This window comes from Tyto alba, unplaced genomic scaffold (genome assembly GCF_018691265.1).
Source record: "Tyto alba isolate M040663 unplaced genomic scaffold, T.alba_DEE_v4.0 Super-Scaffold_10, whole genome shotgun sequence".
Classification (NCBI taxonomy): domain Eukaryota; kingdom Metazoa; phylum Chordata; class Aves; order Strigiformes; family Tytonidae; genus Tyto; species Tyto alba.
Window position 1 is genome coordinate 20665695 of NW_024881262.1, and position 13163 is coordinate 20678857.

At 41.7% G+C, this 13163-nt stretch overlaps 1 protein-coding gene across 1 annotated transcript; it reads right to left on the minus strand.

Annotated features, from left to right (window-relative positions):
• Positions 1-2512: 2512 nt before the first annotated feature.
• On the minus strand, positions 2513-12812 carry KCNE4 (potassium voltage-gated channel subfamily E regulatory subunit 4). Its single transcript, XM_033005363.2, has 3 exons — positions 12518-12812; positions 5551-5768; positions 2513-5090 (listed from the first exon to the last, which is right to left on the minus strand). The coding sequence occupies exon 3, from the start codon at positions 5062-5064 to the stop codon at positions 4573-4575; it is 492 nt and encodes a 163-aa protein (XP_032861254.2). The 5' UTR covers positions 5065-5090; positions 5551-5768; positions 12518-12812; the 3' UTR covers positions 2513-4572.
• Positions 12813-13163: the final 351 nt, after the last annotated feature.

Consider the following 13163-nt stretch of genomic DNA (forward strand, 5'->3'; position numbering starts at 1 on the left):
TTTTAGATTAAAATTAAATGCAGGTGGTTTAATTTTCTCTTGGTTGAAATGGCTGTGGTAAAAGCGCAGTCTGCACTGGGGACCTGTGTTCTCTGTGTCCTCAAGCAGTGCACCTATCCTTGCCCAACATCATGCACTGAGGACTTAGAAACAGAAATTGCTGTTACAGTTTATCCATTTCCTTCCTTTCGAATCCCGTGAGAATTGATTTGATTATTCGGGTAGGTGTGGGCGCAAGTCTGAGAAAGGGACAGATCCAGGAGAACCCACTGTGACAGGGCCAAGCTGGGGAGAGACGTTTTGCAATGAGTTGTAACCCATTAGGCTCCTGCCCTTACTTACCACAATGTGACCTGCGCTCAAGTCCTGGGAAAGTGGATTCTCTCCTATTCGTTAACCTTCCCCTCCCTGGTTAACTCTTTCCTTGGTCCAGAGCATGGAAGTCCTGGGAAAGCCTGAGAGACTCTGTGCCTGGGGAAGAGATGAGTTCTGCCTTTCCACTTCAACTATTTGGCAGGCTTGGTCTGTGGAATGAGTAACCTCACAGGTTCGTCTGTATGTGATCCACTGGTAGGATTTAGGATTGTAAATCAGCCAGCTATCACCACAGATCCCGATGTGGTAATCTTGAGAGCTGGCACTTATATTTACAGTAGGTCCTGGAACCAGACCATGTACACATGCCACATCTGGCCATCTTTTCCTGTTCTATCAAAGGTGGTACGTGTTAACTATTCCAGCAAACGTATGAGGTATGGCACTGCCAAGAAAGGGGAGCCTAATTGCTGTGTTCTTTTAAGAAATAATGCATTTGAAAAAATAAAATCATCCCCATTCAGTCAAATTACAGTCAATTATTGCTGCCCTCGAGCCAAGGTCTATTAGCTCTGAATCTGATTTAACTCAGTTACTGAAGCACACTGGTAATGTCTGTCATTTTGAGGAAAAAAAAATTATTACCTTTTACTCCTTAGTAGTCAAAAGGATTTTGAAACAAGCTTAATAGGGACAATTTTTTTCCTTTCAAACCTGTAGCTTTTCAAGATTAACAACTCTTATTTTTGAATAATAGCTACCTGGTAGTCTTGGGTCACTGGGCTGTCTTCAAGACATCATTGCGTTCAGTTGCACATCCAATTAACTTTTATAGCTAAGATACATTTTTGCTTCTTTTTTTCCCCTGGTGCCATCAAAACACTAATTTGGACAAAGATAAATGCCCTAGGACAAAGACAAATGCATACCAAACTATCACACATGCTTTCTCGAACCCCTTGGGCCAAGGATAGCTCCTCCACAGTCTGCAAGAAGGTGACCACATTTTCATGCTTACTAGCTCACTTCAGTGTAAATAGACCCCAAAGCACAAAGTGTTTCCCTTTATAGCAGCTCAATTTAACACAAGAAACCACTGGAATATGCTAGCTTTTTGATCCATAAAGCAGAGCTCTAATTTACATTTTGTTCTGTTTTTCCTTCTTATCACCAGTGCTGTCAAAAGTCTCTTGATTCATTGTTGTGGCAATGGAAACACTGAAACAGCAGCATGCGTAAATGTGGAAGATGCAACATTACTGACCCGCTAGTCCAGGACACTGTGGGTGTCCCAGGAGATTACATTGCCGGAGGGAAACACAGTCTTGCTGATGGGTAGCGTTAGGTCCACAGAAGCTTGTGAACATGCCCCAGAATTATTTAATAGGGAGTGAGTGAAGAGAGCAGAGCACAGGGGAACAGATTTTGTGGGAAAGCAAGCAGATATAACTTTATAGCAACCTGATTTTTGAAACAACCTCAAATTACCCCATGCAAGTAGGTCTCAGCCAGCGCCTGTGACCCTGCACATACTGTCACAGCTTGAAGGAGATATGGAAGTGCAAAGCTGCCTCTCAGCACTTCCGCCCTGCACTGGGAGCCAGAATCCTGAAACCTCCCCTATCCCTAATGCTGGAAATGACAGAGCAGCAGTGAGACCCAGGGTCAAAGCTTGTGACAAAACCAGCTACGTACCATGGCCAAGTATCGGAAATCCAGTGGGAACAGAGACCTGTGCCAGATGCTTGCCTATAACCTCAACCCTAGCTCGCCCAATTTGCTCCAATGCAAATTTAAAACCAAAATGCAAAAGGCAACAGGCTGAATAAGTGACAAAAAAGTTTTCAGAGCAGCTTATCTGTTCTGTCAGCCTCCTCACTGGCTCGCCAGCACCCCCAGCTCTTTGTGGGAGGACTCTGAGTACCCCTGCAGCCTTCCCTGCACCCCAACAGGAGATGAGCCCCAGCAAGTTGCCCAATGCCCCAAAGAGCCAGCACAGACCCAGGGCAGATCTGGAGAGCCTGGCTCAGCCCTGCGGTCAGCCCGCGATGCTGCAGTACTCTCAAACACAAGGAATCATTTCAAAAAGAGGCTAAGGAAAGGATCCTCTAGAAATTTTGCCCAGTCTCGTTACTGAAAAATCTATTTGACGTAGTGAACAAACATAGAAACTTTTCCAGGAAATGTGTTTCTTTATTTAAATAAAAATTAGTGCCAGTAGAAACAATAAACTTTAAATACATGAGACAATTATATACAACTCAATGTTAGGAATTATATACATCATTTTTTTACAGATACACATACATTTATACCAAAAGTAAAAGGACGAAGGAGAAAGCAATGGAAAATGTGACAACTCACGCATGTCAGTCTCATTTGGAAAGTTTCAGGATTCAAGTGATTCCAGGCAAAGTGCCAAACTTAATTTGGTTTCTTTCAAACTTAAAACAGCCCCTTTTGGAGTAAATCTACCAAAAAGCTTTATATGGTCTGATCCAAAGTTCACTAAGTGGATGGAAAAACTCCCACTGCCTTCAGTCTCAACTGAATCAGGCCCTTTCTGAGCACAATGGAGACTTTGTTCTGCTGTGTTTAGAGAGAGACCCTGATACCTCTGCAGGCTACATCACATTAACCCTCCAAGCCAAAGGCAGGGTTCTCCCTTCTAAACCACAGAAGTACAGCAGACTCTTGCCTCAGTTCATTTCTGCTGTTCAGCATTCATATTTTTCAAGCTATCTCTCAAGGTCTAATGCCAGTGGATAAATCACAAAGCTATTTTAGCGCAGGAAATATGTGGAGACATTTTGCAAACATTTTGCTGTGCAATGCTTTAGATTCAAGCTCTTCAGCCCTCATGCTTCAGAACTAATCCAAACATTGTAATAAGTTATTATAAAATATAAGACATGATTGAAATATTCATTCTTATATTTTTATTCATTCTTACCTCTTTTAACAGTGCAATAGTTTAGAAACTAATTTAATGAGCATTTGAAAAAAAAATCACAGTACCATTAAATTGGGGGGAGGGGAAGTTTGTGGTGGTTTTAAAAACTAGCTACTAATGACTTTATAGAAATGCATGTGTCACATGCAAGCTGATTATAAAAAATAAAAACGATGTAATGCAATGTTTATCTACACTGGCTTAAATAGAGAAGAAAGTCTAGATTCTTTAATGATGTAAATGGGTACAGTTGTACTGACCTCAATGGAGAATTTAACTCCAACAGAGAAGCATAAAATCTTGTGCATGTCCCCTGAAGTCAGGAGCACTCAGCTGATGACTTCAGTGGGGCCAGGATTTCACCCTTGCTAGGTTAAATTCTATTCTGAATTACACCTATTTTTCAAGGGGGCATAACAGAGCAGCATTTGTTCAAGCCTTTCTATGTCTTACACCTTGCAACAAAGATCGTTTAATGTCTTCTGTAACTTACAGATCTTTGCCTTTAGTGATCAAATGTACATATCTTTAAAAAATACAAAACCAAAAAACAAAACCATTTTTCCTACTAGTAACTCAGTCAAAGGCTGGATTGCAGCAGAAGTTGGTGAACCTGACCCAGCCAGTACAGGTACAACTTAAGCAAAGATAGATATAGTGGCATGGATCCGAAACTGGGTTTTACAAACCTCCTAGAAATTCAGTGCCTCTTTTACTTTTTTTTTATTTTTCTTTGATTCTTTTTATGCCTAAAGTCAGTCTCTACCTATGCTGCAATCTTCCTTCAACTACAGCATCAAAAAATTTTCAGTTTTTGAGGCTGCATTGAGCAAATCTGCTATTGGTTGTGGTTTGTTATAATTAAAACACAGTTAAAATGCTTCTAGTCTATCAGAGTTTTGTGTGAATGAGCATTACCCATTGTCTTTAACAACCAGGCACTTGCGCTAGGGTAATTTCCCTTAACGTTACCTAGATATTTGCAGATTTCTGAAATATGCAGAGACATGCCAGTAATAGTTACCTCGTTAGAAAAAAAAAATATATATATTCTCCTTGTTCTTAGTTCTTATGGTAAGAAATAATAACGAAAAAATTAAAATTAAGCATCCCAATTATGTGCAAGTTACACTTTGTAGTTGGGTACCACTGCTTCCTTGTCCTGCCAGCTCTCAGGAACACCTCGGGCCCAGGGGCACAGATACCTGTTCAGAGTTCATTGGAGAGCAGGAAAGTAGGACCACAAGTTCTTAGTGGGAGCTCCACTCACGCTTTGGCAGCTGATCAAGGGAGCCCTGCAAGTGCTAGGAGTTCTTGTGGATGTTTTCTGCAGATCCCTCGCTGCTCTCGTTGAGAAGCGTTTCTGACACTTCGCCCAGTTCAGCATCCAGCACTTCCTCCTGGATGGTGAAGTGCACGTCTGGGGAGGAGGACTCGGAGCTCACACTGCTGCCTTCCATCGAGCAGATGGCACAGGACAGGGACGGCACCATGCTCTCCTGCAGCATGTTCAGCATCATGGGGATCTGGACAGATTTCAGCCCCGATATGGTTGGTAGAGGCTTCACAGCTTCCCCCCATTCCCTCTCCTCATCTTTGTAGAGCAGAAGCAAATTGGACTTCTTCTCTTTTCTTTTGGACTTCATGTAGCCAAGCATTATCCCTATCAGGAAGATCCCATAGAAAGACATGACAATCAGAATGTAAAAATACTCGTTGCTGCTGTTCTTCTCCGTGTTGCGGGATTCAGCATCAAGCATGGCTTGGGTCATGTTTGCATGGTCCATCTTCAGCATGGAAAGTGTTTTACCACGGCTAAAGCCTGTAGGAGAATGCATATGTATACATAAGGTCAAACTTCAGATCAAAGATATACAAAAAAAATCTGAAAAAGGATATCCCCAAACTATTCCTTGCTACTTGTAATTTGTAAGCTTGCAAAACACACACCTGATTGAAGCTTGCAGTCTATCATACCTCTGCTTTAATATTGTAAGCAAACGAACTGTTATTCAGATACCAAAAACATTAGAGGAAAGAAAATACACAATATTAAATCATGTTGAGTACTATGCTGAATTATAAAACCCCCAACCTACATGATTAAAGAAAGAAAACTATATGGAAATACTGGTATTTCTATTCTGGTATAGAATTACTTAAACATGGTTTTCTGCTACTTGACCATGTTTCCATGGGGGGGGGGGGGAGGGGGGGGGGGGAAGTTAGAAGTATTATTTTATTCAATGATGCAGGAAAAAAAAAATCAAAAAGTAACTTACGTTGGAATGCAAATAATTCCTCCTTTTGTAAAGCTCAAGAGACCTTTCCTCTACCAAATGCCGGGTGTTCTGAAAACTTTCCTCTGCTGCAGTTGGAATAAATAGCTCTCAAGAAATGTTTCATCACGTGTTTTAGAGGCACAGTTTATAATAGTTTTGTGTTGGAGTCAACAGATGAACTTGAAGGATTGCAGTTCAACCCACTGAACTCTTAACAGCTGTGAAAAGAAAAAGAGTTGGGAATTCAGATTTTACTCTTTCCTAACCAGTTCAGCACTGGCTTTTTCAGCTTGTGAAGCTGTTCCTTTCACTGCCATCCCAATTGCCAAATTGGACCCGCTACCCTGAAAGCTGCTATGCAGAATGAAAACCTGCAGACCATTATTCTGTGTTTGTCATAAAATATAGAAAAATATACATGTGAATTTCACAGTATACACTATCAAATTCTTTACATGCCTGCTACACATAGTTTTCCTTGAAGAGTTGGGGGAGCAAACAGGTTATTTTCTTTGCTTGGGACTAGTGACAAAGCTTTAAAAAATGTGTGCAGATGTGGTGACTTACAACTCACGCTGCAGCTCCGCTTTTCCCCAAGGAGTGGGGCTGTGGAGAACTCGGCCCTGGATCTCAGGTGAGTTTTGGATGGAGGGGTGCTGGTGCCACCTCACTTCGGCCATCAGAGCAGCAGCTACGGGGTTGTGGTTCCCCACATCATCAGTGGAAGGGTGCATACTCCTCTGGGGAAGCAACTCAGAGCTCCTGAAGTTAGCAGCCCCCTTCTCCCACTGTTTGTAGAAGCAGCCAAGAGCTACACGGTCTGCATGCTGTTTATGCATAAAGAGACCACTGAGTTAATGCAGATTTTAGTGTGACGGGACGTTAGCAGCTTCTGGGCAGAGGGATGCTCCCTGAGTGACTGCTGGAGGGTGCTGGGCTGAGCAGGATGCCTCCCAGCCCGCTGGGGAGGGCAGACAGTTAGGATGCAGGCTGGGTCGCGGGGCCCGCAGAGTTCCCAGTCATCAGCTCTGTGGTACAAGAGGCTCTGAGACCCCTTTCCAACACGTAAGCAACAGTACAGGCCATGGGAAGAAGGAGGCCCAGCTTGCACCTTGGGGATTTCACTTCCTTATCGTCTCCATCCCCGTTCTTCACACACAAAGACCAATTAGTCAGGCCCCACATGTGAATGTCACCCCTCCTGCAAAGCTTCAAGGATGTTTATGTAACAGAACACTCCACTTCCAGAAAGCAGTCGGCTGGTGCTGGAGTTTCCCAATGGTAGGTCTGGGTTTTTTTTCCCTGCAGTCACTGGTGGATTCTTTGCACAGACGGCAAATTCTTTTCCAAACTCTGCCCTCACAATCCCTCTGAGGTAAAAGCAGATAAGATTAACCTCTCTTCACATGTAGAAAAAGGCAAGAGAGGAGTTAAGCAACTTTAAGTGAAGACTTCAAGAAATACAGAATTGTGTCTGTGTTTGGAACCAGCATTTTCCATAGTTTCTCTGAATGACTCCGCAAAGAAAAAGAAAAAAAAGATTACATTAGCCTGATTCCCTTCTCTGCCCCTTAGAACAGAGGATCCACCCTTTAGGATGTTGGGTTTATCTCCTTGCGCATTCCCATGTGATAGCTCAGGAGCTGTTGATGTTGGACTAATGTCTACTGGGATTTCATCTGACAAAAATCTGTCTGCAGCACCAGCTTGCCAAGTCTGGATTCTTCTTCCCTGTTCCCGACAAATTACCAAGCAGGCAGCAAGAGCATATTAACTGGTAGGCTAAAGCATAACCCAGAGCAAGTCTCTGGATTTTCTAGCTAACTTTGGGGAATTTTTATTTCACATCTTTCTCAGCTCTGTATGATATTTGCTCCCCCATTCAGCTCTGGAAGTTTGGAATTTGAAAGACTAAAAGACAACGTGTTGGGTTTTACCAACACCTTTTTATGCAGGACTTTCACAGAATGGTGAGGAAACGCCCAGCATTGTTGGGTCAGTGAAAATCAGCTCATTGCAAAGACAAATCCCTTCTCTGTGCCCTTGACACCCTATGAAACCAGCTCTGAAGCTGCTTGATGCTGGGAACAAGACCACTAAAGCCTGTCCTGCTGCCTCCTGTAGTCAGTGTTACATACAAGTCATCGGTCACCTCTGCACGAAGAGCACTGTCAGACACCCGAAGGCACTGACACCCCACAGCTCCCACCAGTGAGCCAGCAGAGCAGAGGCAGACCCACTCTTCTGCTGGTGCCCACAGCTGCAAACAGGGTCTCTTATTTGCCCCAAAGCCTCATCTTCTTTTTGTATGTGAAGCTCTGTACAAAGTTACCACGATGAACTGCAGCACCCAACTGGACCACAGGGAAACTGGTCAGGTACATCCATAGATTTATGCAATCCTCCAAAGTTCAACTGAAAAATGACTGAATCGCATAATTATGCATAGTTATTGTTGAAAACTCTTTGCAACTATGTTTACTTTGGCTAACTGATGACAACCACCGTTCTCCATCTGTTAGCCCATGATTCTGAAAAACAGTTTAATTTTAAAAAGGCCTGGAAGGAATCCCTGAGCCTTCTATAGACATGAAGAGGATGGATAGGAAGACACTGGGGAATAACCACCTGAAAAACATATGCCACTTGCTTACTGGTGCCATAAGTCAGTTTTCTCGAGATGAATCCCGTAGAAACTATGTTTTTGTCTAAAAACAAGAAGTAGAAAAATGAAAATTTGAGTCATTTAGTTCTGTGTTTCAAAATTACTTTTGTTGCAAATTATACTGTAAAGCCATTTATCATCACAAAAATACTTGCTTAATTTGAAGTAATTTATTTTTTTGGAATTAAGATTACTAGCTATTTTTTTTTTGGAGGTTTCTTTCTTCCTTTCAGATCAATTTCTGATCCCAAACTTCACAGAATTTCCCCTGAAATTTCACTATTTCACTTTCAGATCTCTTAGGCTTTCAGCAATCACCTTTCGTGTGTTTCTCTTCACCTTCTTTGCATCAATCCCAACCTAGGCTATAACATTTAATGATAATCGTCATGTTGTTGCTCCCACCTTCCAGATTCCCCCTTCGGAAAACATTCAGACTAATAAAGCAGAGCAACAGCCAGGCACTCCAGTGATGAAAAGGTCACAACATTGCTGCTGATGCCAGATTTTTTTTCTCAAGGTCCCTGTCTCCTAGAGAGCCTTTTGTAGCAGCAACCTCCGTCACTAAAGGACGCAAAAGTGGAGGTTTGAGGCATCCCATGGGGCAAGAATTCTTCACAACATGGCTTAAGGGATAATATAATGTGAACCCTTTCTCCAAATAAAAATTTGAGGACAGTCAGAAAACTGAACAGACAGAATCCATTATGAAGACAACATGAAACATCCTTAGAGACTCAGATGACTCTCCGCAGGCTGTCATGGAAATATATGCCTAAACCTTCATCACGGGTATAAGCAATGGTCTGATGCTGCATTTATCGTTCTTTTTCCAGTTACTGACTTAATAAAACTAAAGATACAAGACACAACTGTCAAAGGACTAGCTCCTACGGAAAGCTGAGCCTGTTTGGTAAGTATATGCTACTAGTATCACATTAAAGAGTACCCGAGCATGTGCATTTTTGGAGTAATCATCTGAAAACCTGAAAAAAAAAAAAAAGTGGAAAGAAAAGAGAAATGAGATGGACAGAGGTGTTGGGGTTTTTAATTCCTGCACATGGATCTTTAATAGAAGTAATGGTTGGGATTTTGCCAGTAGGGAAGAAAAGGAGGGAGGGTTTTGCCATGCAAATATTGACTTAGTTATGATTTAGACCTTCCAGACACTGCAGGTGGGAAAGGAAAGAAAAGATTATCAATACTTTTCACTCATATACATGATTTCAAGTAAAATTAGAGATCAAGAGGTGGGTTTGACACCACAGAGGAAGACACAATGAAAGGGATGTTTGTGCACTTGATTTGGTCTTGTGTTTAAAGACCTGCCACACTGAGATGTACATACTGACTTTTGATCCCACTGCACAACACACGCCTCACTGAGAACCTGATCCAAAGCTCCTCGAAGTCAAAGCCCCTTAAAGTTAAAAGCAGTGCTTCACCTAAAGTGAATGTTGGGTCAAGAACAGCACCTGCTCCTTTCAAGTTCTGTGCAACTCGGAGACAATTTTCAGTGAAGCTTGGGAGTGTGTTGGAATAAAAGAGCTAGTTCAAAAGCAGCAAGTCATGCACTCACTCCCAGAGTAGGGAACGAGTAGCAGCCCCACACAAGCCACGTGCCTCCTCACTAACAAGACTAATTACAGTATGAAATTTATGAGCTTTACTGTATGATCCTAATGCTTCTATGCCTCGGTTCACCCACTTGTGAAATGAATCTAATAATGCCTACAAATTTCATGTGCTGTGAGGCTACAGCATGGTAATGTACTTGCAGATCACTACCTGGAAAGGTAATAACCACTGTATTCGTAAGCGCAACAGCATTACCACATGGCTGGGCTAGCATCTGAGCAATTCTCACACAGCTCTAAGTTCAGTGTCATTTTCCATCACTCCTCCTTATTTTTCATACTGCAGAAATAGATGACATTTTTTATATACTTCACACAAACAATTTCTAGAGGAAGGGGACAATTTTCTCAGTGTCATCCACAATATACCATGTTACCATCCAGATACCAAATGGAAGTAATGTTATGCCCAGTTATTAACTGTGAAAAGCTTAGTAAAATGCTACAGCTCTGCCTTGTTACCTTTCAGTCTTCACTGGTGAAAACATGCAAATGTAAGTCCAGAAGATACAAGCATCAACCTTCTCTCCAACTTCACTGTTTTTATTTTGTTTTAATCAAAATTTTATTTAACCTTCATAGCAGATCCCCTATCATGAAACTTCACATTTCTCAGGCATTCCCTGCACCCACAGCAGCAAAAGCTTTCTATGGTTATCAATAGGAGCAAAGATGGGGTTCAGAACCACCTCATAGCTGAGGTGGCCATCTGCCCTAGTGCTCTCAACTCTAACAGTGGCAAGACATTTTCCAGAAGTCCTATCTGAAGTATTGCAATTGCCCTCCAAGCACACAACAAAAATCTGTAAGGCAAATTGGTTTCTGATCCTGAGAGATGTCAAGCAACAGAAAACTTTCATGATATCTGTAATAACAGTTTACACTAAATTTAGCATTTACTGTAAGGCATGTGTTGTGGGCGTCTTAGAGTTTTAGGATAGGCATTTCTTTTCAACCTCTAAACTGAATTTCAGAGAGCTATGAGTGACTGGGAACAGGTAACTCTAATGATAGCAATAACAAGAAATTACATCTAAAAAATAAAGATTGTGGCTGATATGAGAATGTGAGTCCAAACTCATCCCATCCTCAATTCTCTTTCCTGTAGCTGTGTCTTAGTTTGGGCTGAAATAGAGTTAATATTCCTTTTCAGGGACTAGATGAGTGCTGTGGTTTGGATTTAGCTTTGGGTTTGGTATGGGAAAAATGCTGATAGCACACTGATGTTTTCAGCTGCTGCTGAGACTTCAAGGACTCTCCGACTCTCCATGTCCTGCCCATGCGCAAGGGCACAGGGAGCAGGGAGGGAGCACGGACAGAGCACCTGACCCAAACTGGCCCATGAAATATTCCATACCATGGAACGTCATGCTCACTGTATAGAGGAGGGGTGGTTGGGAAGGAGCTCTCTCGCTTCTGGGATTGTGATAGTGAGATCTTGGTATCTCGGAGTCACTGGCCGGGAACGGGCTGGGGATTGGTCAGCGGGTGGTGAGCAATTACGCTGTACATTGCCTGTTTATATATTTCTTTTTGTTTTCCCCCCATCATCGTTATTGTTTTCATTTTATTGACATTATTAAACTGTTCCTATCTCAGCCTGCGAGTCTCCCTTCACCCCTCTAATCCCCTCTCCCATTCCCAGGTGGGGAGGGGGAAGGGAGGGTGATTAGCTGTGGTGGTTGGTTGCTGATCAGGCCCAAACCACAACAAGCTGAGACATGTTACAAAGTTATTTTATCAATATATATTTCTATACGATAAAATGAAACATATTTCATGCTACCTCACCTTTTTCCTTTGATGTGGCATGGAGGATGTAGGTAAGTTTGATTTTAAAATGTTTTTTCTTTTCCTTTTTTTGTTCTCTCCAAATAAAATTATCTGTTGAATGCACTACCGTTAAAAACAAAATAAGTTAAAAGTTTTCTTTGTTCTCAGTATCAAATGGTAGATTCAGTTACGCTGTATGCCATCAACTGTGTTTGACATATTTGATTCTCTTTGGTATTTAAAACAGCTAGCAACAGACTAAATTTTGGATGCCATTAAAAAATAAATCAAGAACCTCTAAACTTGATTAGCAATATTTAGAAGAAATTCACTGACAAATCCAAACACACATTTCTGTTTCTTCAGCAAAGAGACAATGCTTACTCTTCCAACTATGAAAAGGTACCTTATTTATGTAGTACCATTCATACTCTCTCTGAACGGCTTCTGACTATAATGAGCTCAGAATTAGCACTTTCATTTAGATTAGAGAAGACTTCTAACAAACAAATTGTAGGTGAAGGGATCTGAATGAATCTTCAGAGGGTTTCTGAAAAATTCCTCTGCACGCAGCATGAAGATCTCTCCAGCTTTTGGTTGGTTTTTTTTTGTTTTGTTTTGTTTTGTTTTGTTTTGTTTTGTTTGTGGTTTTTTTTTCATTTTAAAGTTCTTCATGATCTGAAAAATTCATCATATGCCAGTAATAGAGAATCATAAGAAATAAAGGGGACAAAAACACTGAAAACATTCAAGTGCTTGACTTGAACCCTCACCTGACTATAGATCAGAAATTAGAGAAAGATCTTTGGGAAAGTTAAGAGATGCTTGCACAATATAAGGTGGAAAGCTTATAGAGGCATTGATAAACATCTAGCTATCCAGTTAAACATACCTGCAGATCAAATGGGAAAGCATGCCTTCATTCACTTGCACCAGGAAACATTTTGTTCAGTTGCATTCACTTCAGTTGGGACTCTGCTGCCATCTTCACAAGGAGCAGCTTCCCACTACCACTCATGCAAGTTCATGCCTACCTCCAGTTAATCTCGTTCTGCTTCTCAGTTCTGCTGGCTATGTGGAAGCCCAGCACAGTTTGGTAATTTTTCTTTGGGCTTTTTTGAAAAGAGTGTCTGGAAACCGAGGAGAACAGGGGAGCAGGATGCTCTCTCAGGAGCTGAACGGGGCAAGGTTCACACTCCCAGTGACTTCACTTGCACTGGCACAGAGGTGTAACAATTCTCAAAGTCCACTGCACTTTGAAGAATTTGAGAAGAAAAACAAACAGATAAAAATGTAACCAGTGGGGAAACCACAGACTCTGAAGTCAAGGAGACAGCTGTTGCTTAATTTACTAAACCGCAGCATTGTAGTTTTAATTTTCATACATCAAGAAATGATAGAGACCAAACATTTAGACAAGCAAGTTCTGTCTCAGATATGTTTCCAGAACTCCCCCAGAATCCAGCAGGATTTTGGTGAGTGTGAAGAATACAACCAACCACTAATACAGACCAAGGTAACAGTCTGGCTGCCTGCAT